The 25,770-nt window shown below is 36.4% G+C and overlaps 1 protein-coding gene across 1 annotated transcript; it reads left to right on the top strand.

Annotated features, from left to right (window-relative positions):
- Positions 1–15,067: 15,067 nt before the first annotated feature.
- LOC125237332 lies at positions 15,068–16,144 on the top strand. The gene is made up of 2 exons (XM_048144325.1): positions 15,068–15,208; positions 15,629–16,144. Exons 1-2 carry the CDS (start codon positions 15,068–15,070, stop codon positions 16,004–16,006), a joined length of 519 nt encoding a protein of 172 aa, XP_048000282.1. The 3' UTR covers positions 16,007–16,144.
- Positions 16,145–25,770: the final 9,626 nt, after the last annotated feature.

Raw genomic sequence — 25,770 nt, forward strand, 5'->3', positions numbered from 1 at the left:
GAACTAAATCAAGATAGAAGGAAAAAGTGTATCTACTTCGCGTGCGGAAAAGTTAAATAGCGAGCAACATTGTTCGCCGCGCAAGTCAGTCTGCTCCCGACCGCTGCCCGCGAGTGACATACAGTGAAAAATACAAAATGGGTCGGTATTCGATAATTAACTGTTCAAACACCACCAATAAAAGCAAGGGTGTTAAACAAAGTGTTTCCTATCATCGGTAAGTACCATTTGTCCTACTTAAAATATTTTTTATTAAATAAAAAACACGATTTTCCTATTTTTATCATCAAAACATTAGCTGACGTACGGCCGTCAAACTAGTTTTCCATTGCGGCTTTAATTTGACGAGTCCCACTTGGCGTGCGTTTAAAACAAGCGATATAAAAATAGGCTATTAAAACTGTCGAGACAAAGTGAAGGTAGATTTGTTATTTTGTCCGTCGAACTCACGTCGAACTTAAGAATAGTGGTGCACCACGGAACTATATCGTCATGTATGCTGCGATTTCCTTATTCGATTTAAATCGATTTTGCGAAGCAGTGGAAATTATAATTATGTTTTTATATTGTTATGAAACTATACATATAAAGTACGAGTGAAAAGTAAATTTAAAATAGGTTACAGTTACGGTATTAACGTTGAATTTGTGGTCGGCAGAAAAACAAATACAAACATAATACGCTCTATATTTATTATGAATAAAAATAACTCTAAAAATATGTTAATGGTTAATTATATTTATATATCACTAAAAGTTGTAACAAATAACATGAGGATAATGCTGTGAGTACATGGTCGATTTTCTTAAAAATATTACGAAATATTAACTAGTATTAATACCTACCTACTAAAATCTTTGTTCCTGGCCTTAGGCAAATTATATACCTACTAGTGAATTATTTGTCATCACACGAATACAGGTATATACTTACTTCATTTCACAACGAAGATGAACATCCGATATTTTTAACTTCGGCGGGCATCCCGCACGCAACCTCCACAATCGATCGAATGGGTTACGCGGCGACAACGTTCCCATCACTAAAGTACACTCGTGACGTCATAGGCTCGACACAAAACGTTACACGCTCGGTTTCGCTGTTAATCGCCGAGCATTTTCCTTCTATCTTGATTTAGTTCTGTGGTCGCCTTGCTATTGCCTGTTTGCCCCACCCAACCATACACAGGCTGGTACCGACTCCAAAAATAATTGATTTGTTTATAATTTGGATGTTTAGATTATTGCAATACGATAAGAAATCTGAATTCAAAGGTTTATTATTTTTTGCTTTATAGTTTCTCCGTGTTTTGTAACGCGCTAATTTTTGAAGGCGGTTTTATTTTTTGTTAAAAAGTTAATTTATTTGTTGATTTTTAGTGGTTCCTAGTGATATTATATATATCAGTCCGAATATATGTACAGTAGTGAAAGAATTATCCTTTAACTCCTAACCATTGAGGAGTTGACCTTCCATCATCAGCTCAGCCACATAAAATTACTACCGTCAGGCGTAAATACTGGTGTACTTTTGAAAATACACTAAAAACATTACATGTGCCTATAACATTTGAAGAGTTCCCTCGATTTCTCCAAGATCCCATCATCAGACCCGGACTTGGGTGCCAATGGGACCATCTCGGGGTTATACCCGTTCGATCAAAAAAAAATTTTGAAAATCGGTCCACGATTCTCGAGATATCGAGTAACATACAACGGTTAAACAAAAAAAAAACATTCAGTCGAATTGAGAACCTCCTCCTTTTTTGAAGTCGGTTAAAAAGGCATATTTTTATGTTTTTGTCTGTTTTACTTTTTCTTCCAAAATTGGGATTTTTTGTACTTTTTGTACTCAGAATCGTGAGCTCTTTCGTCTCCGCAGAAGAAAAAAAATGTCTCACAATTTTTTTTTCACTGAGTAACAATTACAATTAGAGATGGGTCGAATATTCGGTAAATATTCGGTATTCGGCATATTCGGCAAGTTTTTCAATGTTCGTATGCGGCCTAATAGTTCGGTTGCATTGCCGAATATTTACCGAATAAACAAAGTAAATAACTAATGAAGATCTTACGTATTCCATTGGATAATAAGCTCCTATTTTAGTAGATTTTTAAGGAACTGCTAAAAAGAGAGAAACCTATGCGTCAGAATATAAATACAATTGTTTTGTAAAAAAAGTTAAAAAACCGTAGTTTAAAAGTTGAGAAGAGTTCAGAGTAGTTTTAACTAAGTTTTAGTTATCCACTAAATCATAAAAACATAGTTGTAATAACATATGTAACTATTATCAATCATTTAATAGTTTTAATGAACATTCCCTTTATAAATATGGCGTAACCGAATATTCGGCCGAATGTTCGGTTTGGTAAGAGCTGAACCGAATATTCGGCTGAATATTCGTATTCGGCAAAGTCCATATTCGGCCCATCTCTAATTACAATTAAAACTTTTATGATCGTAACTCGAGGGAAGACGAAAAAACATTTTTTGTGTCCTAGTAGAATCGAAAAAGCTCATGATTCTGAGTATAGAAAAAGTGAAATCGGAAACAAAATAAAAATATGCACAAAAAATTAAACTAATATACCGATGGTCAGTCTATATTTTGCCTCGTCTGTAGCAATAGCCACTACACTGACATAAAGCAGGGGCGTTGATAAGGGCCGTTTTGTCGGCCTCGATATACCGCGCCGAAAAACTATAATATGGTAATGACGCGCGTTTCCATTGCTATACGGCATACGGGATGTACAGGGTGTTATCAAGTCTTTCGTTGTTCGTTGGGTTACTCTTCGGGTAGGTATATAGTTTTACATGTATACATAATAACAATTAATAATGTAGCTACATACAGAAATTAAGACTAAACATAAACCTTAACAGCTAGCTAGCTAACTTTTTATCATAAGTACGTCTAAAATCACACTTTCTTAAAATACAAATTTTGAATTTTGAAAAAAGTGTACCGATTTCCATCAAACACGTCTAAGAATACTCTTGACTATTAATTCAGCTTTTAAACAAAAAAACTAAATCTAAATCGTTTCACACAGACAGACCCGTCACGTCGTTTTTGCGTCGGAGCCGTCGGTCGTTAAAAAATGGACTGTGAGTCTGTGATAGACGGATGGACGGACAGAAAGACGAAGCCTAAGATGAAGCGAGCTCGCCCAGAAGAGAAGGTACCTGTCCACCTTTGATTCATCACCATCATCACCATTTCAACCATTAATCGAGCATAGGCCTCCCTTCGTGTACGCTACTTATCTAGACTAATCTCATCCAGAAATGCCCCGCAGTTTTTCGAATGCCGTCCACCCAACGACCCAAAGGATGCCAGGCGCTTCTTGCATCCGATAGCGGCCACCATTCGGTCAACATTTTGGTTCACCTGCCATCAGTTTGCCTGGCAACATGCCGCCATTTGTTTGGAAATGACGTCACCCACGTCCCGCACCTATAAAGAGGATCGAGTATTAAAGAGAGTTACTGTCAAAGTAAAATGTGTAATCTCTCGACACAGGCTTAAAACTTTTGAACCTCAGTTTTGACAATTTGGCCCATATTCTTAGCTTGATATGTTTTAAAATGTCAAATATTAATATTAGCGCCATCTAGCCGAGCGTACCCCAAAGGTGTATCGCCATCTAACTCACCGTACCGTTTTCTGTATGGTTTTGGGGTACGTTTTTTCTTAGACTTTATCGGTCTATACGGAGTTATAGATACAATTTTGTATGCAAGATTATTTTGTTCCATTTTATGTTATTTGTATATTATGTGGCATGACTGGCATTATATGACGTCATTGGTTTCATTACATAGCGTTACATATTCATTCACGTAATATCTACGACATACGTCGAATTAAACAATTATTTACACAAGTCACGCATCAATAAAACATCTTTACTGTTTGCGATTGAAATCGGTTTAACGGTTTTTTTAAACGCAGCAAAATCTGGGATTCGTTGCCAAAGCGGACTCCCGTCTTTCATGAGTCGTTTCTAAACACCAGGATAACGCAAGGAAGATGATGATCTTGGTAAGGGCATGAAGGTACATATTTGTATGATGGACAATTGTAATGTACACTGATATTTATTGTTTAACCCCCGATGCAAAAACGACGGGTGCTTTATGTGTCTGTTTGTGTGTATGTCTGTCTGTGGCATCGTAGCTTTCGAACGAGTGAACCGGTTTAGATTCTCCTTTTTATGATTCCGTGTAGTCAACTAGGAACCCTTACAATTTCGCCATGTCTGTCTGTTCGTCCGTCCTTCCGTCAGCGGATAATATCATGACCGTTAGGACTGGAAGGTCTGGAAGGCTAAAATTTGGTACCAATATGTATATCAATCACACCGACAAAGTGCAAAAATAAAAAGGAGAAAAAAATGTATTTTTAATAGGGATGTACCGACTAGTCGGCAAAAAAGGCCGATTAGTCGGCACATTATAAGTGATAGAAAAACAGTACAAACATAAATTAACAGCTGATATTGTTGTATTATGAACCTATTTGTTATGTTGTTAGTCAAAAGAACAACTGCGGTAATCACAGAAAGAAATGTCCTACCAAGGACTATCGGTTTCATAGGCAGGATTCCTACCCACTTAAGCCAAACCGTTTGTTAAAAATGGAAATTGTATATAAATATTCTCATTGACCTTTGAACCTTTAAAAAATAATGAAAAGCGCCAACAAACGATCAATGTATTTCAAACATTTTGATAAATTACTCGAAAATTATGTTCTGGCCGACTAGCCGACTAATCGGCCACCGAAGCGCCGACTAGTCGGTAGTCGGCCTAGTCGGCCAAATCAATAGTCGGTACATCCCTAATTTTTAAATTAAAAGGAAAATGGAAAAATTCACACCGGCAGGACTCGAACCTGCGACCTCTGCTTTGTCATTCACAACGCTCCCAACTGCGCAGTTGCGAGCGTTGTGAATTTTTCCATTTTCGCTTTAATTTAAAAATATGTAATATCGCTCGCAGACTTTTCTGCATGATAAAAAAAAAACAAATTTAAAAAATGTTTTATTAGGGTACCCCCCCCTACACGTACTATACAGTGAGGAGTTTTTTTTTATTTCAACCCTAATGTATAATATATTGTTCGATAGGCATTTAAAAATGAATAGGGGTTTACGAAAATCATTTTTTGATAATGCTCTTTCGGATATAATGGCTCCTAAATTTAAAAAAATGTGCCCCCCCCCTCTAACTTTTGAACAATAAGTTTAAAAAATATGAAAAAAAAATCACAAAGGTTTTACTTTTATAAAGACTTTCTAGAAAAAATATTTTGAACTTGATAGGTTGAACAGTTTTAGAAAAAAATACGGGAAACCACCCTACACAACCCTACACTGAGCGTCTCCCGACACGCTCTTGGCCGGTTTTTAGGGTTCCGTAGTCAACTAGGAACCCTTATAGTTTCGCCATGTCTGTCTATCCGTCCGTCCGTCCGTCCGTCCGTCCGTCCGTCCGTCCGTCCGTCCGTCCGCGGATAATCTCAGTAACCGTTTGCACTAGAAAGCTGAAATTTGGTACCAATATGTATATCAATCACGCCAACAAAGTGCGAAAATAAAAAATGGAAAAAAATGTTTTTTAGGGTACCCCCCCTACATGTAAAGTGGGGGCTGATATTTTTTTTCATTCCAACCCCAACGTGTGATATATTGTTGGATAGGTATTTAAAAATGAGTAAGGGTTTACTAAGATCGTTTTTTGAAAATATTAATATTTTCGGAAATAATCGCTCCTAAAGGAAAAAAAAGTGCGTCCCCCCCTCTAACTTTTGAACCATATGTTTAAAAAATATGAAAAAAATCACAAAAGTAGAACTTTATAAACACTTTCTAGGAAAATTGTTTTGAACTTGATAGGTTCAGTAGTTTTTGAGAAAAATACGGAAAACTACGGAACCCTACACTGAGCGTGGCACGACACGCTCTTGGCCGGTTTTTTTTTTTTTGTATGAAATCTAAATTACTCGGGAGTGTTCTTAGACATGTTTGATGAAAATCGGTCCACTTTGTCGGAGGTATTTCAAAATGTTTTTTTTTTTTATTCTTTTATTATCTGGGTCATGAATGTCATGATAGTAGTTTTTTATTTATGTATATGTACAAAGTCGCTTCCCGCTGTCTATCTGTCTGTCCTATGTATGCTTAGATCTTTAAAACTACGCAATGGATTTTGATGTGTTTTTTAGGGTTCCGTAGTCAACTAGGAACCCTTATAGTTTCGCCATGTCTGTCTGTCCGTCCGTCCGTCCGTCCGTCCGTCCGTCCGTCCGCGGATAATCTCAGTAACCGTTAGCACTAGAAAGCTGAAATTTGGTACCAATATGTATATCAATCACGCCAACAAAGTTCAAAAATAAAATATGGAAAAAAATGTTTTATTAGGGTACCCCCCCCAATGTAAAGTAGGGGCTGATATTTTTTTTCATTCCAACCCCACCGTGTGATATATTGTTGGATAGGTATTTAAAAATGAATAAGGGTTTACTAAGATCGTTTTTTGATAATATTAATATTTTCGGAAATAATCACTCCTAAAGGAAAAAAAAGTGCGTCCCCCCCCCCCCCCTCTAACTTTTGAACCATATGTTTAAAAAATATGAAAAAAATCACAAAAGTAGAACTTTATAAAGCCTTTCTAGGAAAATTGTTTTGAACTTGATAGGTTCAGTAGTTTTTGAGAAAAATACGTAAAACTACGGAACCCTACACTGAGCGTGGCCCGACACGCTCTTGGCCGGTTTTTTCTAAATGGTTACAGTGATTTAAGAGAAAGTTTTATGTGTATAGATAATACTCGTGAGTTGCAGGCGTCCACAGGTTACTGTGACCGCTTTCAGGCGGACCGTATGCTTGTTTGCCACCGACGTAGTATAAAAAAAGCCCGGGCGGGTCACTAGGCGTAGTACCCAATACAAGCTATACTTTAGTTTGGGGTTAGGTCGATTTGTGTACATTTATGATGAGTTGATGACCCCCCCCCCCATAATTTATTTATTTACTTTAAATCTAATATTTACTAGTAAAGACGGATGCTAGATCCACGCGCATTTAAATATAATCCAATTTATATATAAAACCCTAACATTAACTTGAACAAATTGTATTATAAAATATAAAAAAACATGATTACTTTTTCATATTTTATTATTTTTCTTGGTTATGCCTATTGCAATAACATTATATACTCGTGTTTCTATTATACGGCTTCTGACATGCTGACAAATTATTTTGTTTTATATGAGGTCGATTTTTTTATAGAAATCAGGTACAGTCAACAACACAGCTGTGAATACAAGTATGTATAATGTACAGGCAATAAAGAAATGAAATGAAAATATTTTATTGGTAACATTAAGGTTACAGGTCGCAAAGAAAGAAAGTATCAATTATTAATATTATTATCATAAAAATACACTTAGGTACATATATTACAGATTAAAGTTCCGTATACATATTTTTGACACTTTGTCTGTATTCACACCTGTGTGGTTGACTGTACCTAAAGCCTCCGCTAAAAAAAAGAGAAAAAGTCCTGGATTCGAACCCACTCCACTTCCATGCATATCATGCGATGCTACGTATTTACCGCAATGCTATTTAAACAGGCTGTCGCCGCGTGAAATTATCGACTACAAGGAATACAAAAACACTGTTTGCATGTGTGAGTGGTTTCTTAAAAATAGTGTAAAATAGTCAATTTGTCTACATTAAGAGGATTTACGTTACAATGAAAAGTTTAATGTTTGTTTTAATACGTCCATTTTAATATTAAATGTTCGCGAAGCATACTTGAAAGTATATAAATGCCAGTACGACTTCACAAAAAAAATAAAACTGATAATTTGCAGATGTGGCGCCATCTAACACAGCCTGAGCTTCGCGTAACTTAGGCGAACCACCTTAAAAGTCTTAAAACCCAAAAAATGTTTAATCTCCTCTACAACTTATAAAACAAAGTCACGTCTGTCTGTCTGTGTGTCTGTTTGTGTGTGTGTTCGCGATAAACTCAAAAACTACTGTACTGATTGTCATGCGGTGGTCACCTATGAATAAAATGATTCTTGAGGAAGATTTAGGTATATCATTTGTTGAGATTTTGTTTGAATTGATTGAAATATGATAATATTTGATTATCAAGTCGGACAAAATTTCGCGAGCTATATCAAAACAATATATGGCGAAATTGTTTCTCTCTCGTAGATCTACAAAAAAGTCCCTAGTGGCATATTTCTAACTTTTACGAATAATTTACTATAACCATTTTTATGATAACCCCGTGCGTAGCCGGGGCGGGCCGCTAGTATGCTATAAAAAAAAATTATAATCTCTAATAATCAGTGCACTGGAAACTTGAAACTAAACGGCAACTGCTCTGTTAGTGAACCCTCTAATTAATAGTGTTTTAGGGTTCAGCGGGAAATTAACATAATCTCTTCGTTCGGGCGTCGGGGCAAGAAGTTTGGAGCTGTTTCCTATGAACTTGTGTGTTCATAGAGAATCTACGTAACACCAAGGTGGGTGGAGTGGAATAATTGTAGATTAGGCCTAGGCCAGTAAAGTAAGAACTGTCACAGATCATCAGAGCCGAGGTCAAGGAACGTGTTCTGAGACGTTCTTATTTCCTGGACAAAGTGTGTATACTATTTTTTAACCCCCGACGCAAAAACGACGGGGTGTTATAAGTTTGACGTGTCTGTCTGTCTGTCTGTCCGTCTGTCTGTCCGTCTGTCTGTCTGTCTGTCTGTTTGTCTGTCTGTGTGTGTGTCTGTCTGTGGCATCGTAGCTCCTGAACGGATGAACCGATTTCGATTTAGTTTTTTTTATTTGAAAGCTGTGTTAGTCGGGAGTGTTCTTAGCCATGTTTCATGAAAATCGGTCCACTAGGTCGTGGTCGGGGGTTTTTTCAAAATTTTAATTTTGTGGTTAGTCTATTCGATGGAGCTGGGAAGCGGTAACTTCGTGTAGCGCAAGCCTGAAATGTGACGCTTTCCGGTGGAAGGATCTGTCCTTCTATATATCGTCACTACTTTGAAAAAAACTTGTATCTTCGTCTGTCAATAAAAAGAAAATTGTAGTAAGTATGTATGGAATGCATATAGACTTACTGCGTTTTAACTTTAAGGAGCAGCGTGAGATACGAGATTTTTTCAAAGTAGTGACGAGATTATTTTTATTTCTTTCTCAATAGTTTTTTTTCTCGTCACCAATTTGGAAAAGGCTTATTGCCCTTTTTTCTCGTCACCAAAAGGGTTTTTTGCAAGGAAGCATAAAATTACTTTTCTGACTATGATCAAGAGAGCCAATGACTTCCTCAACGTATTAGCACCGTTATAAAGCCAATGAAATGCCGCAATCATCCTTAGGTATTACAAACTACTCATGTAAAATAGTTGTATGGTTTTCCTTTGTTACAATATGTATAATTCCATACAAATAAATGTTTTTTTTGGGATAGTTACTAACAAGCTAGTTAAAGTACTATTTACCTACATAATACCCGGGTCCTAGAGATAGTAGTGAAACTACCGTAGTTTTAATTAGGCTTGTGTCGTTCACGAACTATGAACTGTTAGGAATAAAATCCCATCAATGACCGAAATGAACTGAATCTTTCCGTGGTCAGAGAATCGGTCTTTGCTCATTTAGTTCAGTATAGGATCGGCGAGCGCGAGCGGTTTGGATCGAGAACGAATGTGTGACTGCGCCGACCGAGAGCGAGAGCTACTTAGCAGAGCAACAAAAAAAGTCAAGTTTTCATATTAAACTTCGGTTACTTACAACCTTTCGGCCCGGAATGTTACTATCTGTGGACTATTCGTATAATTTTGACACTATTCGGTCCCATTCGTTCTGATCTTTCCGACCGCAGTGATCGCTGGTCTGGCTGAACTAAATGAGCAAAAGACCTAAAAGAGCGAACTAGTTCATGGGAGCGATTGAACGAGATCGGAGCGCTCCGATCAACGAACGAAACGGCACAAGCCTAGTTTTAATGACTTTTCATGATAACACTCGTTATCTACGTACCTGTGTTCAGGGTTAAAATTTAAGTTTAATCGAGTGGGTTACTGGTATTATTTAAATTGTTTGTGGAAGTTTCGAAATATATTCAAATTATTAGTTTATTGGTATTGGAACTCATTTATTGTTTTTCCCCTCACTAGCTCGGAAACACGTGTTTTGTCCTTTAATACCAGCGGGTAAAAACGCATTTTATCCACTAGTGGGTAAAGTAATTTGACCTTGAATAAAGTCAAATTAACTGCTTTAAAATTGATAAAAGTAGGTGAATCTAGTAATAAAGATGATTTACCACCTGTGAAACTACTGGAAGCAGTGATAAACGATTTTTTTGCGTTGTAGTTTATTCCTCGCTATAGTGAGGGGAAAAGTTTTGTGTTACACTCGGGTGCAAATGTATTTTACTTCTCGTGTGTTAAAATACAACTGTGGGGGCAAAGTTGTATTTTTATAACAAATAACTATTATTGGTATTGGAACTTTTGGAACTCATTTATTGTTTTATGTCGGTAAAGTTTTAGCCATTTTGACTAACAGAGAGACTCATAGGTTTTTAGCGCAAAGCACTAGACTAGATTATTTGGTTACCGATAAAAAGATACAGGTTTTATTGAGTAACTTTTACTATGGGAACAATCTCGAAATGGTAAAAAAAACTTATAGAAAATATCAAAGTAAAAATAATTTTTGTTTTTAACCGCCGGCGCCGCCCCAAATCTCAAGGAAGGGGGTTCTCAATTCGTCTGTATTTTTTGTATGTTTGTTTCACGATATCTCCGTCATTACTGGACCAATTTTGTTTTTTTTTGTTGATATATGTATACAGATTGGTCCCATTTTTATCAGAACCCAGCTCTGATGGTGGGATCCTGGAGAAATCGAGTGAACTCCTCAAATCTGAACGGCACACTTATGACTGTGCACACTAGTGACTTTGGTATTTTTATAAGAACAGCGCTGCGTGCATTGAAGTTCAGAACATTGACATTTATTTGTTAGGAGATTTGTTCTCTTTGATGTTTGTTAAGCATCTTGAGTTTTCAAGTCAAATTTTGTCAAGCTCGATTTCTTATAACCGGATATTGCATTCATGAGGAATTGAGGAAACTCCTTAAACCTCAACGGTATGCGTATATTCATTTGTATTTCCATCAAATAATCAAAGATTTACATTAAAAAATATCTACACATTTCTACATAATCAAACATTTCAAGTACCTTTCACCAAAACCCCAAAACCGGCGGTTTTTTTCTTAAAAATTATCTAGTTCATTGGTATATCTACAGCAGAAAGAACTTGCCAGCGTTTAGGTTCTAAGTTCCAAGGTATCATTTCTATACCACCATATACCACTTATATCAAAATGTTTTTATCATGAATAAAATTAAACTAAAATCCATTCATTTTATTACGCTACTCTGGTTAGTACTCACTGGAATTTGAGAAACCTTTTATTATAAGTCGTGAGATCATCTCATTATCCGGGGAAGGGAAAATCACTTTAAACAACAAGGGAAAGAAAGCCGGATGCTGATTTTAAGGGTTCCGTATGTAATTTAATATTTTAATAACGGTTACTTTAGTGACTGTTTAAAGGTGGGTATAGGCTACTTGATACTTTTTAGGGTTCCGTAGTCAACTAGGAATCCTTAAAGTTTCGCCATGTCTGTCAGTCAGTCCGTCCGTCCGTCCGTCCGCGGATAATCTCAGTAACCGTTAGCACTAGAAAGCTGAAATTTGGTACCAATATGTATATCAATCATGCCAACAAAGTGCAAAAATAAAAACTGGAAAAAAATGTTTTATTAGGGTACCCCCCTACATGTAAAATGGGGACTGATATTTTTTTTCATGCCAACCCCAACGTGTGACATATTGTTGGATAGGTATTAAAAAAATTAATAAGGGTTGTTTTTTAATAATATTAATATTTTATAAAAAAAAGTGCGTCCCCCCCCTCTAACTTTTGAACCATATGTTTAAAAAATAATATGAAAAAAATCACAAAAGTAGAACTTTATAAAGACTTTCTAGGAGAATTGTTTTGAACCTGATAGGTTCAGTAGTTTTTGAGAAAAATACGGAAAACTACGGAACCCTACACTGAGCGTGGCCCGACACGCTCTTGGCCGGTTTTTTAAAGTCTGTCTTATATGATTAAGTACTGTCCAAATTAACCGAAAACAGCAAAAATATTTTTAAAGTAGGTATTATTTTAACTATAAAACTCCCGTGAGACTCATACATATTTAAAAATATTTTATGCGTGTGGTATGCGTCGCGCTCTCGACATGTAAAGGCGGGGTGTCGCTACTCTTGAGAAAGGTTCTCGAAATTGAGCCGAAACATGTCGAACGCTATATCGACTTAAGAGTAACCCGCTTAAAATATTTTTAAATAAAGTAGGTATTACTTTTACGTAATCAGGCGAAAACAACACATTAGTCAATAGAATATCCTGTGCATCAGGTTACATTCGAAAATAACATTTTCAGTACAGACGGTGTTTTTTTACGCACTAGTGCGAGAAGTGGTTCATTATATGATAGTTCGAAACTTTGGAGGCTCATCTGTACTGAAAAACGTCGTACGATACACGTGCGAAAAGGAAATTCGAAACGAGTGGCGATAAATTAAAACACGACCGAAGGGAGTTTTAGTACTTAAAAATAAAAAAAAAATAAAAATACGTTTATTACCATAACACAAAAAGAGTACAGCAACTTCCTTTTTTACGCACTTGTATCGTAATATACTATTACTGACTTTTAATTATTAGGCATAAAGTTCATTATATCAGTGATTGTTTTGACATGAAGTAAGTTCGAATTTGAGAACGTCACTATACATCGCTGACAGCGTTTTCGGTGGCCAAAATAAAAAAAATACACACAGTTTTGATCGAAAATACGTAGTCATTATACACTTTTATACCCAAAATCTATAAGTATTGGTTTTTATGTCAAATACTACAGAAGACAATCATTTATTATGCCATATTCGATATGAGTCGAGTAGCCTATTGATTACTGTATTACCAAAATAGGCAGAGCACATGAACCTGGGGGGTTACCATGACGTGCTAAAGCCGTTCAGTTTAGGTTGAGAGAGAGGGACGGAGCTATGTAACTGCTATAGCTGTGTCCCTTTCTCTCAACCTAAACTGAACGTCTTTAGTACGTCATGGTAACCCCTCTGTTCAAGATTCAGTGACACTTTTAGCACTTGAGGAGTTAAAAGTAAACAAAATTGTGATATTGCAGTGACAGGTTGTTAGTCCAAGTTGTGAAGGGGATGATGAAATTCCTAATCCGTCACGTCACTGGGCACAAACAGGCTTCGCCGAGTAACCAGCATACCAACGTAGCGAACGAAACTCACACTTTTATCACAGTATAATAAAGAGTACTATCGTACAGTATGGCCACTCCCGCTCCCCGCTGAAAGTGCCGCCCACCCACTCTCGGTTACCTCACAGTTACCGCCTGTCAAATACACGACCAGTCCACCTGTCATATCGCTCGTTAACCTACACGAACTTAGATTGTGTGCTAGGAACGCGCCTCTTTCATATAATGATCGCCAGTGTCTTAAGTGTGCTTTTATGAAAAAGAAACAAAAAAATACAAAAACAATGACCTAATATGAAAACTATAAAAATTAAAAACATAATTTCAGCACTATTTTTCTTGTTACGGACCCCCAAAAAGCCTCTCCAACCAAATGACTTATCCGTACTTTAATAAATCCTTTAAAAAAACTTACTTTCACCGCAAGACAAACCCTGAGAGATCGTAATTATTTCCAAGAGATAAGAAGACATTTTTCAATTTTCAAGAGGGAAATCCCTTCGTTTATTTACTAGGGCCTGTTTAATGTCACGAATTCTCTTAAGGACCCTTAAGGACCCTACTTGGGGCTTGAAAGTCGATTGCAGGATTGAAAAGTAAAAGGATTTTTTTAATTGTTAAAATTACAAATCATTCCGGCGTATTCTGTTTCCAATTGTATCACTTATCTTATCTATGTGGTTGTGGATAAAGTATAGCCTGACAAGTTTTTATTTGACCCTCGCCACGTTGCGGATTTTCAGCTGAACTAATTTCTTTTACTGGCAAGGATTAATATTTGACACCCGTCGTCGAAAGGCATTTAATGTCAGTGATGTAAACGAGAAGTAAATATTTTAGATTTTCTAACGGTTTCATCGCAAATATGCCCAAAATAATATTTAAAAAAGTGAAAATAATTATACTTAACGAGATAAATTACTAACAACAAAAAAGGATGAAGGATTTCACAGTATTTCGATAACAATGTTCCGAAATCGGTTGTTGACATGTCCGGTACTGACAATGTATAGTGCAGTTCTCCTGTACTGATTATTTAATTTCGATTTAGCTTAATATACAGGGTGTTTCCTGTAACAGGAGCAATAAATTAAAATGTAGATTCCTTAGATTATTAGTAGTCATAGTTAAAATATCTTAATGTTCCAAAGTCCTAAAATATGGAGAAAGAGCAATTCAAATTAAATTTCACAGTCAGTGGATGCTAACTATCGCGAAATTATCGCTTTACGGTCATTTAGTGGCGTGGTACCGGGGCTAACTTCAGAAATAATCTTAAACCAATCGCAAATAGTAGTCTTATCTAGGCGGACTAGGAACAATTTTCAATTGTAAGTCACACAAAATGACACTCGAATTTTGGTTATTTTTTAAAATCCGTCTTGAAAATCGTAAAATCTTTCGGTCTGAACTTTTTATTCAACTCATTCGGATAATTTAAAATAAAAAGTAGTACTGACTTGTCAATTAAATTGTCAATGTCGCTGAAAAATGGCACGATATACTTCTCAAGAATTATGTGACATGATTTTGCTCTACGGAGAAACGAGAGGCAATGCTGCTCGAGCTCTCAATTTGTACCGGGAGCGGAATCCTAACCGGAGGCATCCTGCGAATTAACGGCCGCGTCATTGTGAACGCTGTGCAACATGTGCGGGACGACCTGCCCATATCCGGCAGAGTGCAGCCGCCACAAGGGCCTGGTGCAGCATTTAACGTCAGACTGGCACTGGAACGACGGATTCTTCAGCACTTCCGTGAACGTCCAACTACCAGCACAAGGAGAGCGGGTCTGTTATTTGGTGTCAATAATAGTATTGTTCACAAAGTTTTAAAAAAGAATAAGAAGCATCCATACAAATTTTTAAAAGTGCAGGCTTTGTTGCAGCGAGATTACTTAGCGCGGCAAGTTTATTGTGAGTGGTTCATGGAACAGTGCCATGGGGACAGACGCGATATAACATTCGCACAAAATGTTATCTGGACCGATGAATCAACGTTTACTAACAAATGGACTATGGAATCGAAAAAATACCCATTATTGGAGTACGAACAACCCCCGTTTAATGAGACAGACAGCTCACCAATATCGGTTCTCTGTGAACGTCTGGGCAGCTGTACACGGAAATACGATAATTGGTCCGGTATTCATCGATGGTAATTTAAATACAGTCCGTTTTTTAGACTTGATAAATGGCACTTTGTTACAGTATTACAACAATCTGCCGGAGGAAATAAGAAACGCAACATGGTTCCAACTCGATGGAGCCCCTGCTCATTCCACTGTGGCAATCCGTGAAAAGTTGTCTGAATTATTTGGAGATCGATGGATCGGACGATTCGGACCTAAGCGATGGCCACCGAGGTCGCCGGATTTAACTTGTCTGGACTTCTTTTTATGGGGAGCTATCAAAAACGACGTGTATTCTGCCGAAGTGGATAATGTAGAAATGTTAAAAGATCGAATTATTCAGGCATTTAACACCATACGGCAACGTGATCTAAATGTAGTTCATCGAAATACATTATTAAGGTACGAAGCATGCATACAAGCACATGGCCAGCATATCGAGAACATTTTAAATTAAGTAAGTGGCTAGTAGGCAATTAATTATTAAGGATTCTGACAAGAAGCCATAGAATTTTAGTTATTTTTTGTTTTCTTTAACTATTTCATTATACGTGCATAAAACCAAAAATTATTCAATTATTGCATTTTTATTAAGTGTAAGTAATCGATGTGTCGATGTAAATACTCCAACTTCTTTTGACAAGTGCCATTGATTCACAGTCCGAAAGAGAAGTCAATGTGTCGCACTAGTGGCAATCTTGACATTTGAATTACTTTTGAATTCGTCATTACTCGGTTAATGAAAACGAAACAGCTATTTACTTGACCTCTCTATCGGCCTTAATTTGTGACTAAGGTTCTCCTATACACCTTTGTGGGTTTGACATACCTACCACGCAATCCCGAATGCAAACTTTTTGATTGCAATGAGCGTTTTTAATTTTTGCCATACCATAACCAAAGCCCGTTTTTCATGCTGTAACCTTTTTGGCCTAAATCACAAAACACAGAACTCTTAAGTGCCGTAAATGTTGGAACCTCTTTGGCTTATCTAATAATAGTGACAAGACCTGACGTTCAACCGTGTTATGATTGAGAATGTCAAGTTATCGAGTGTAAAGTCTGGGCAATATTACAAATTACTATGGTGTGAATTGCGTTTACGTTATTGTACGACAAGCCTTAATTACGCTGAAACCAGAGAAAATCAAGTCGAGGGTTACGACAAATAACATACGACGGTTATCATCATCCATCAGCTAGGACCTATTATTGTAAACAATGTGTAACCAATATGCAATGTCCATCATGAATCATTACTTTATGAGAACAACTAAAAGAACACAAACACAGAACACAACAATAAAAATGTAAGCCACGCATAGCTTGGACTCAATAAACATTTTGATTTTTTATTGTGGTTAATTATTTTACCTAGATAGGTAGTTTACGTTTGCAAAGTTATTTTCTAAACAGTTACGTAAAAGTCCGTTGTGTTTATTAGTTTTATTGCTATCATATCAAGTGTTATCTGTAAATACTTAAAACATAATCACTGAAGTGATTGAAGAACTCGAGCATCCTTTTTGTGACACTTGTGTCACACTCAACGAAGTATTCCGACTAAACACGATAGTAGTGAATCAATGGTTGCCAAGTGTGGCGGCTGACGGCTGTACATTGCTGGCTCGATTTATTTTGTTAGAAAATAACGGTAAAATTATTTTTCAGTTTAATTAATTAAAACCATTTGGACTTAATTACTGATTAGTTAGAGGCTCTATATTTTAATTTATTGCTCCTGTTACAGGAAACACCCTGTATTTTTTGTTCTTATTTAAGGTGTCTGTAGCTCAGCCGTGAAAATGATTTATAGAAATAAGGAAGCCGTTACATCATTGACACCAGTATAAAACAAGGTCCCATGCAAAAACAAAATAAACATCGACGACTTGGCTAAAGGCACAAGATTAATGAATTTTAGGCTGTGCGGAAACAAGTAGCGAGTATTTAAACCATGCTTATTAAACTTTGATTCTCTAAAACCCTGTTTTCATTTTCTACAAATATTTACGCGAAACCAGTACACGCTGTCCCCATTATACATGACGTCCGAACATTATTGCCATATGAAAGCGGTTTGTAGCGACACTCTTTCAGGGTCAAATAAAATCTTGTCAGGCTATACCTATCCGTCACGCTTTGGCAAGTATGCCAGTGTGAGAGTGACAGATGTCTTATCCACGTGGATTAGTGATAAAATTGGAAGCATAATACGCCGGCAGGCAGGAGTTAAATTCTAATAAATATAAGTACCTAAGCTCCGAAAATGAAACAGGTATATATTATGTGAGATGTCCAACTCACTTACCAAGTTTCATGAGACTGATAGTTACGAAATAGGCATTTGACTTGTAACATTTTAATGGTGTCTAAGTATTTTTTTGGAATAACTGAGGCTGATACACTTAAGAGCAAATATGTACATACATACCTACTTAGGTATCAAAGATAAATGAGAAAAAAAAATCTAGAGTCAAAATTGTGTAGGTGGTCATCTAGACTGCGCTAATGACCTAACTCTAATCTCTCGACACCCAATTCCTGAACCAATACCAAACATTCGAGAACTCATAGTACACGAATTTTAAAGTCATCATTTCGATCTCAAGGCATTGTTCTAAGAACAATAGCGACTTCGTTAAACTTAATACTTTGGGATGGGCTATTACTACCTTTCCAAAAGGTCTTATCTCCCTATGAAAAGTTGAGTACTTACGACCTTTTGAGAATTATGACGGCTACGGCTGGAGGTTTGGCTAATTTTACAAAAGGGTGTATCTCCCTAGAAATATATGGGTAGATAGGACGTTTTGGAAGTTATAGTCGGCTCGGGGGTTAAAAGGATTAAGATTATCGATACCTACTTCAATTTAAAGGAATGGTATTGTGTACATTGACGTGACTGGGATGAAATTTTATATAGTGCAGATAACTAGATATGGGTTTTTATTGGGGTAGGTACTGTAATGCTAAAAATGATACGCGTATTTTTGTTGTTACAATTTAGGAATATTTTTTTATACCACGTCGGTGGCAAACAGGTATACGGTCCGCCTGCTGGAAAGCGGTCACCGTAACCTATGGACGCCTGCAACTCAAGGGGAGTCACATGCGGGATATGTAAAATCTTGAATATTTTTTTCCGGACCAAGGTCCAATAATTGGTCCAAGATTTATATAACAATTATTGTTAGTTTTTTCTCGCCACTGGTGGACTGGTGGAGCAGAGATTACCTTAAGGCTTTAAGTCTGTCATTTACTCATAAAATTCAAATTTTGTAGAAGAAATTCCGATGTAAACTTGATAAAATGAGTGACGGATTGAGTTTCACAAACGTGACAGTAATGCAGAAGCTAATATTAATACCTACTAATTTTATCAAAGTAAATTGCCAGACACTCATCAACAACATGGAATCTTGAGCTTCGCGAAGGTTTCGAAGCACAAGGGTTATAAATTTTTAAATATTTTCATCACACGAACTCAATGAAGATACTAAAATACCTAATAAATAAAATTGAATCAACCCAAAATGTATTTCATCAAATATTCTAGCGACCAGCAACAAATCTAAAATATCAGCTCCAACGGACCAAGATAAAAGCGGGCGCAGCGGCAGAAAGTGCCGAAATTTTGAAACGTAATAAATACAAAAGTCTTGGCAAAGAATACCTTTTTGTACCCTTTGGTGTAGAAACTCTAGGTCCATGGGGCCCCAGCGCGAACAAGTTGTTCACAGCAATCGCGAAGCGTCTGGTTGAGGTAACTGGTGACCGAAGAGCTGGCGACTTCCTCGCACAAAGTATCAGCATTGCGATACAGCGAGGAAATGTCGCCAGTATCCTTGGTACAATGCCTCAAGGGCCTATTTTAGACATTAGCTAGCTTTTAAGTTTAGTCTTAGTTTCTTATATAATTATGTAAATATGTTCATGTAAATAAAATACAGATAATATTATGTTCTTTAAGTTAATATGCAAATGTGTACAAAAAAATTTGTTCCCAATTGACAATAATACTTTTAATACTTTACTTACACAAAATTCATACAAAAATGATATCCTACATTTATTCTTATGAAGTAAATAAAATAAAACACTAATTAAACCGTAGCAGCGAATGCCATCGGCAGACCACTCAGGTCCTTAGCAATACTCGTCTTAAGTCCACATCATACCCTGCAAGTTACTTTTTATGTACTTACGCTTACGAAAATACATAGTTTCGTAATAAAATTGGGTAAAAATGTATTATGTATGTAACTTTTAATAAAAATATACAGATACAAAGAAATTAAGAATTCAAATTAATATGTACTTACTCGTAAGAATATACTCGTACAAATACAAAGAAATTAAATTAAAATTAATATGTTCAAAGCAACACCTACATTTGGTAAATAAAAAGTTGCTATTGACGTTAGTTTTATTATAAGAAAAAGCAATACAAAAATAGAAATAAGAAAAAACCAAGAATATGTATATTCTTCTGAAAAAAAAAACGACATAAACTAAGGGATAAAATGCACCAATTTTTATCGAAGTAGACTGACTAAGGATTCAAGATTGAAATAGTGGCTTCCATTCGAGTTAACATTTCGTATAAGAAAATAAAAACAGCTTTTAAGCTCACTTCTGAGCCTCTGCCTTGACGTTTTTGATGATTAGAATAAGTCATAGCTTAAAATCCATTTAAAATAAACATTTATTTTATAGGGAAAGAAAACAACGCCATAATCGGTTACCTACAGCTAAAAAATACATAATATTTTCATGAAAAAGTGCAGGCCGTTTTTCGAGATATGCGTCGCTTAATGACATTATTCGTCGATCCCTTGCAACCATCAATGTGCCTGCTCTCCTTGAGCCGACTGGCATAATCAGAGATGATGGCAAGAGGCCTGATGGAGTGTCCTTGGTCCCTTGGAATATGGGACGAATGTTAATGTGGGATGCTATTTGCGTAGACACATTGGCACCGTCTCACCTCCAACGGTTCCAACGGATCAAGATAAAAGCGCGCGCAGCGGCAGAAAGTGCCGAAATTTTGAAACGTAATAAATACAAAAGTTTTGGCAAATAATACATTTTTGTACCTTTTGGCGTAGAAACTCTAGGTCCATGGGGTCCACAGGAATCGCGAAGCGTCTGGTTGAGGTAACTGGTGACCGAAGAGCTTCTTCGCACAACGTATCAGCATCAGCATTGCGATACAGCGAGGAAATGTCGCCAGTATCCTTGGTACAATGCCTCAAGGGCCTATTTTAGACATTAGCTTTTAAGTATAGTCTTAGTTTCTTATATAATTATGTAAATATGTTCATGTAAATAAAGATTATATCAATTCTCACTATCTATCAAAACTCCTCGGCTTACCTGACCAATCTTTCCTTTCCTCTCTCAATTCTTTACTTGCATAGTGTGCGTCGTCCTTAACTGTAAAAACTTATTAACTTATCTGCGAAGGTGTGCTCTATGCCGACGCAAAGCTCATTAATCGACACTGATTTAAAATCGCTTATTTTTATTTCTTGATGGCAGTTTTTAGGGTTCCGTAGTCACTAGGAACCCTTATGGTTTCGCCATGTCTGTCTGTCCGTCCGTCCGTCCGTCCGTCCGTCCGTCCGCGGATAATCTCAGTAACCATTAGCACTAGAAAGCTGAAACTTGGTACCAATATGTATATCAATCACGCCGACAAAGTGCAAAAATAAAAAATGGAAAAAAATGTTTTGTTAGGGTACCCCCCCTACATGTAAAGTGGGGGCTGATATTTTTTTTAATTCCAACCCCAACGTGTTGGATAGGTATTTAAAAATGAATAAGGGTTTACTAAGATCGCTTTTTGATAATATTAATATTTTCGGAAATAATCGCTCCTAAAGGAAAAAAAAGTGCGTCCCCCCCCTCTAACTTTTGAACCATATGGTTAAAAAATATGAAAAAAATCACAAAAGTAGAACTTTATAAAGAATTTCTAGGAAAATTGTTTTGAACTTCATAGGTTCAGTAGTTTTTGAGAAAAATACGGAAAACTACGGAACCCTACACTGAGCGTGGCCCGACACGCTCTTGGCCGGTTTTTATTTAATAGATAATTTAAGTGGCAGGAACTGAAGTCTGTTGGGACTGAGCTGTGGGACATAATAGTACATGTCAGTGGTTTTAACGCTCGGCATTTTTCATTCCTTAATAGATTAAACTTTGTTCGGTTCCCGTTTGTTTCTTTTCTTTTAGTTAATATTTTGATTACCTATACGATTTTGACTCATGGAGACCCTATACATCTCTAAGGATAATTAGATTAAGTATACATGTTATCTTTAGTTGTGACATTTAGAGTCATTTGCATTTCTAAAGTAATTTAAGACTTCTTTTTTTTTGTATTTTTACTTCTCTATAATATTATGTGTAGGTTTTAGTTGAAAATCAACATTTAGAGACCTTATACATCTCTAATCAGTGTAGTAGCGTTATACTTTAGTTAGAACTTAGAAATAGTATTATCAATTGTAATTTCAGTTCAACTTGTATACTGACGTCTAAAAGTGCTCCAGTGGCCTATATGCTGAATAAATGATTTGTAATTTGTAATGGAGGTTAACCCACCATTTTATATGGAATTTGACAGTTGACAGCCCACTAACCTAGAGTTAAACGGGTGGAGCAAGTGGCCTTACATTAGCAAAAGTTTAACAGAATTTCTGAAATAGCTGAAATTTTGAATGTGGGTTGCTAACAAAAGAGAAATATCAGAAAGAGACTTTTAAACACGTACAAATGTAGCTGCTGAAAACAATACAATTTTCGAGCACTAAAAACACTAAAATGTACATAATAACGAGCTACCTTACGCCCCGTCTTATTCCAGTATTTCCAGTGCTTATATCAGAGAGCACATTAATATTAAGTAGCGAGATACTGCGATTCAGCGACGGAGTATTCTGGACTTCTTACTTCGGAATGTAAAATTTTAAAAGTCTGGCATTTGCATTTCTTGAGCAAAGATTTCAAACTTGGAGAATTTGATATTGATGAATTTGGTGCTATTTAGTTGTAATCTTTTTTCCATTTTGCTTTTCGGTGAAGGAAAACATCCTGAGGAAACCGAACCAATTCCAATAAGGCCCAGTTACCCTTCGGGTTGGAAGGACAAATAGCAGTTGCTTTCGTAAAACTAGTGGCTACGTCAAATCTTAGGATTAGTTGTCAAAGCGGACCCCAGGCTCCCATGAGCCGTGGCAAATGCCGGGATAACGCAAGGAGGATGAGGATGAAATTAAGCTTGTAGTTAATTTGCTATAGTTTACAACAGAGATTCCTCTTGGAAACAAAAAGTCCCGTATGATAGATAAATCAATATGCAAAAATCCTAAAACTTTATACAAACAATCAAAACTGAAACTGAAACTACCAGCTCCGCTTCTTACAAGTTACAGAATCGGGCACCGCTCAAGTATTTGCTCCCCAAATTGGAAGGGTTGAGTGTTTGAGTTCTCAACTACCTTTTAAATTGAGTGAAGGTTCCCTGAATTCACAATTGAGCTGGGATTGAATGCATGCGGGGTGGAAATGGGGCAATTATGGCGTTTGGGATGGGGGTGATCTTATAACGAGTGGACTGGGGACTGTTTTTTATTCTGTTTTTGTTGGAGTTGAGAGTTTTTATGTTGGAACGGCTACTGTAAGTTTTGGGTACTTTAGGGGTCTGTTGAGATTACAAACGAAAGCGACAGAACCGTTGAGATAAATAAATACTATTGAGTTGGGTCAGTTTCGTTTTGTCTTTTTTTTCTGCGTATTTATGATATAAACTTATTTATTTGAGCACCCGATATTTCGACCCAGTTACATTCACCATGATCACGGAAAACCCCGGATCCTGGTCAATATAAGTGTAATGAAACTAACCATGAATCAGTTAAAACTGTTATGGTCGTGATTGTCATGAAAGTCTCAAGGATAGTAAAATAGTTACTAAAATGTTAACTTGAAATATGTGTACAGAATGAGAAAGTTTAAAGTGTTATATTACTTTTCGTTTTATTATGTAATTCAACTATCAGTTTGACTTTTAAAAACTGTTATCATCATCCTCCTTGCGTTATCCTGGCACTTGCCACGGCTCATGGGAGCCTGGGGTCCGCTTTGACAACTGATCCCAAGATTAAGGATAGGCACTAGGTTTACGAAAGCGACTGCCATCTGACCTTCCAATCCGAAGGGTAACTAGGCCTTATTGGAATTAGTCCGGTTTCCTCAGAATGTTTTCCTTCACCGAAAAGCGACTGGCAAATATCAAATGTCATTTCGCACATAAGCTCCGAAAAACTCATTGGTACGAGCCGGGGTTCGAACCCGTGACCTCCGGATTGAAAGTCGTACGCTCTTACCGCTAGGCCACCAGCGCTTCAAAGTTTTTTTAAAAACTGTTAAATCCCTTATTTAAGACTGTGTATGTATCGTCCATTAAATATCTACACCAACCTTAACTCAGACAAACCTAATTAACTCGGAATCACCAATGAAAGCTCCAAACCAAATATAAACGTGTTTGCATACGAGTAATCACTCCCGAGAAGGTATCAGCAAATATGACGAACAAACGTAATGTAGTTAGCTGGCTGACTTCATTGGGTTATACCGGGAAACTTTATATGAAGAAGGTTCACTTTAAACGTATAAAAACTAATAGAAAAGTTAAAAGATTTTTCATAAGCTTTTGACTGCTTCAATCATAGAAATATATTGATAATTTATGTTACTTGTTTTTTTTTTCAACACCATATGTTTTAATGTTAAAATAATTATTCATATCTGACGTCTACGTCTGTACCTACTTAATTAAACCTGAATAGTATATTAAAAAAAATCGGATTACCTCAAGGGTCGGTCCTAGGACTGTTGCTATTCTTTATAACCAAATATATACATTTCATTTCATTTTCATTTATTTATTTCATTAAACAATACATGATTGTGTTTGAAATCACGGACATAAAATAGACAATATAAGACAATTTGTATATGCTAAAAATATATAAACTAGAGCAAGCAGTACATTAACTTCATGATTATTATTATACAGGTCATTTCACATTTAGATCAAGCATGCTTGTATTTATACTATTTATACCAATACATAATCAAATTCAATTAAATTCAAATCACATTACAGCTAAAATTAAATTTTAATCATGTCACAACATTAATTAGGTACTCGCCATGAAATCCACTACTGAGTATAGGCACTGGTCTAGCAGGATATTTTTTAGTTTATTTGCAAACTTATGTGTACATGCTACAGATTTAAGGTCTATTGGCAGCTTGTTGAACAGAGTTATACCCTGGTATGATTCTGCTTGTTTCACAACTTTCAGACGGCTAACAATAGAAAGGGGCAAATTTTTGAGCCTTGTGGCCAGTCTTGTGGTCCTTTTTTCAGGAGATTCAATGTCATACAATTGCTTTACCAAATCCGTTAGAACCACCAGAATGTAAAGGCTTGGAACAGTCAGTATTTTAAAACTTTTAAAAAACTCTTCGCATGAGATCCACTGAGGAACTTTTGCCATGATTCGAATAGCTCGCTTTTGTAAAATAAAAACAGACTATACGTTGCACTTGAGACTGTTGCCCCATAGTTTAACACTATAACGTATCCTGGATTCAATTAACGCAAAGTACACCGATTTAAGTTGACACAACATTAGTTCATCCCGTAAGCTTCTGAGTGCGTAGCAAGCTGAACTAAGTGAGGCAGTCAGCGAAGTCGTCTTGCTTCCAACTAAGCCGTGAGTCAATATGTACGCCTAGAAATTTAACAGTCTCTACTTGGTCGATCATAGCACTATCAAAATGAATAGTCAGCAGATCATTATTTCTTGCTGTGGTTCGGAAAAGTAATACATTTGTGTTTTTGCAGTTGAGCCTGAGATTATTTTCTTTGAACCAAGTACTGAACAAATCAAGTGCTTTTGTTACTCTCTCACTCAATTCAATCATTGTGTCGTCAAAAACAACAGCATTTGTGTCATCCGCAAATACGTGTGTGCAGTGCATATATTATAGTCAAATTGAAATTTTTGACTACATTGATCATAGATCTACATAGATAACGTATGTAGTTATTTCCATTTCAATTGTTAGATTCTAAAAGAAAAAAAATAGGTCTTTCTGAGGCGTTTGATAGCATGGACAAATTAAACTATTATTTTA

The sequence above is a fragment of the Leguminivora glycinivorella genome, chromosome 21 (genome assembly GCF_023078275.1).
Source record: "Leguminivora glycinivorella isolate SPB_JAAS2020 chromosome 21, LegGlyc_1.1, whole genome shotgun sequence".
NCBI lineage: Eukaryota > Metazoa > Arthropoda > Insecta > Lepidoptera > Tortricidae > Leguminivora > Leguminivora glycinivorella.

What these genes read in the sequence shown, in the direction of transcription:
- LOC125237332 (XM_048144325.1), top strand. Translation starts at nt 15,068, where the DNA reads ATGTGCGGGACGACCTGCCCATATCCGGCAGAGTGCAGCCGCCACAAG. An exon ending in TACCAGCACAAGGAGAGCGG is followed by an intron (nt 15,209 to 15,628) that starts GTCTGTTATTTG and finishes ACTTTGTTACAG; the next exon opens with TATTACAACAATCTGCCGGA.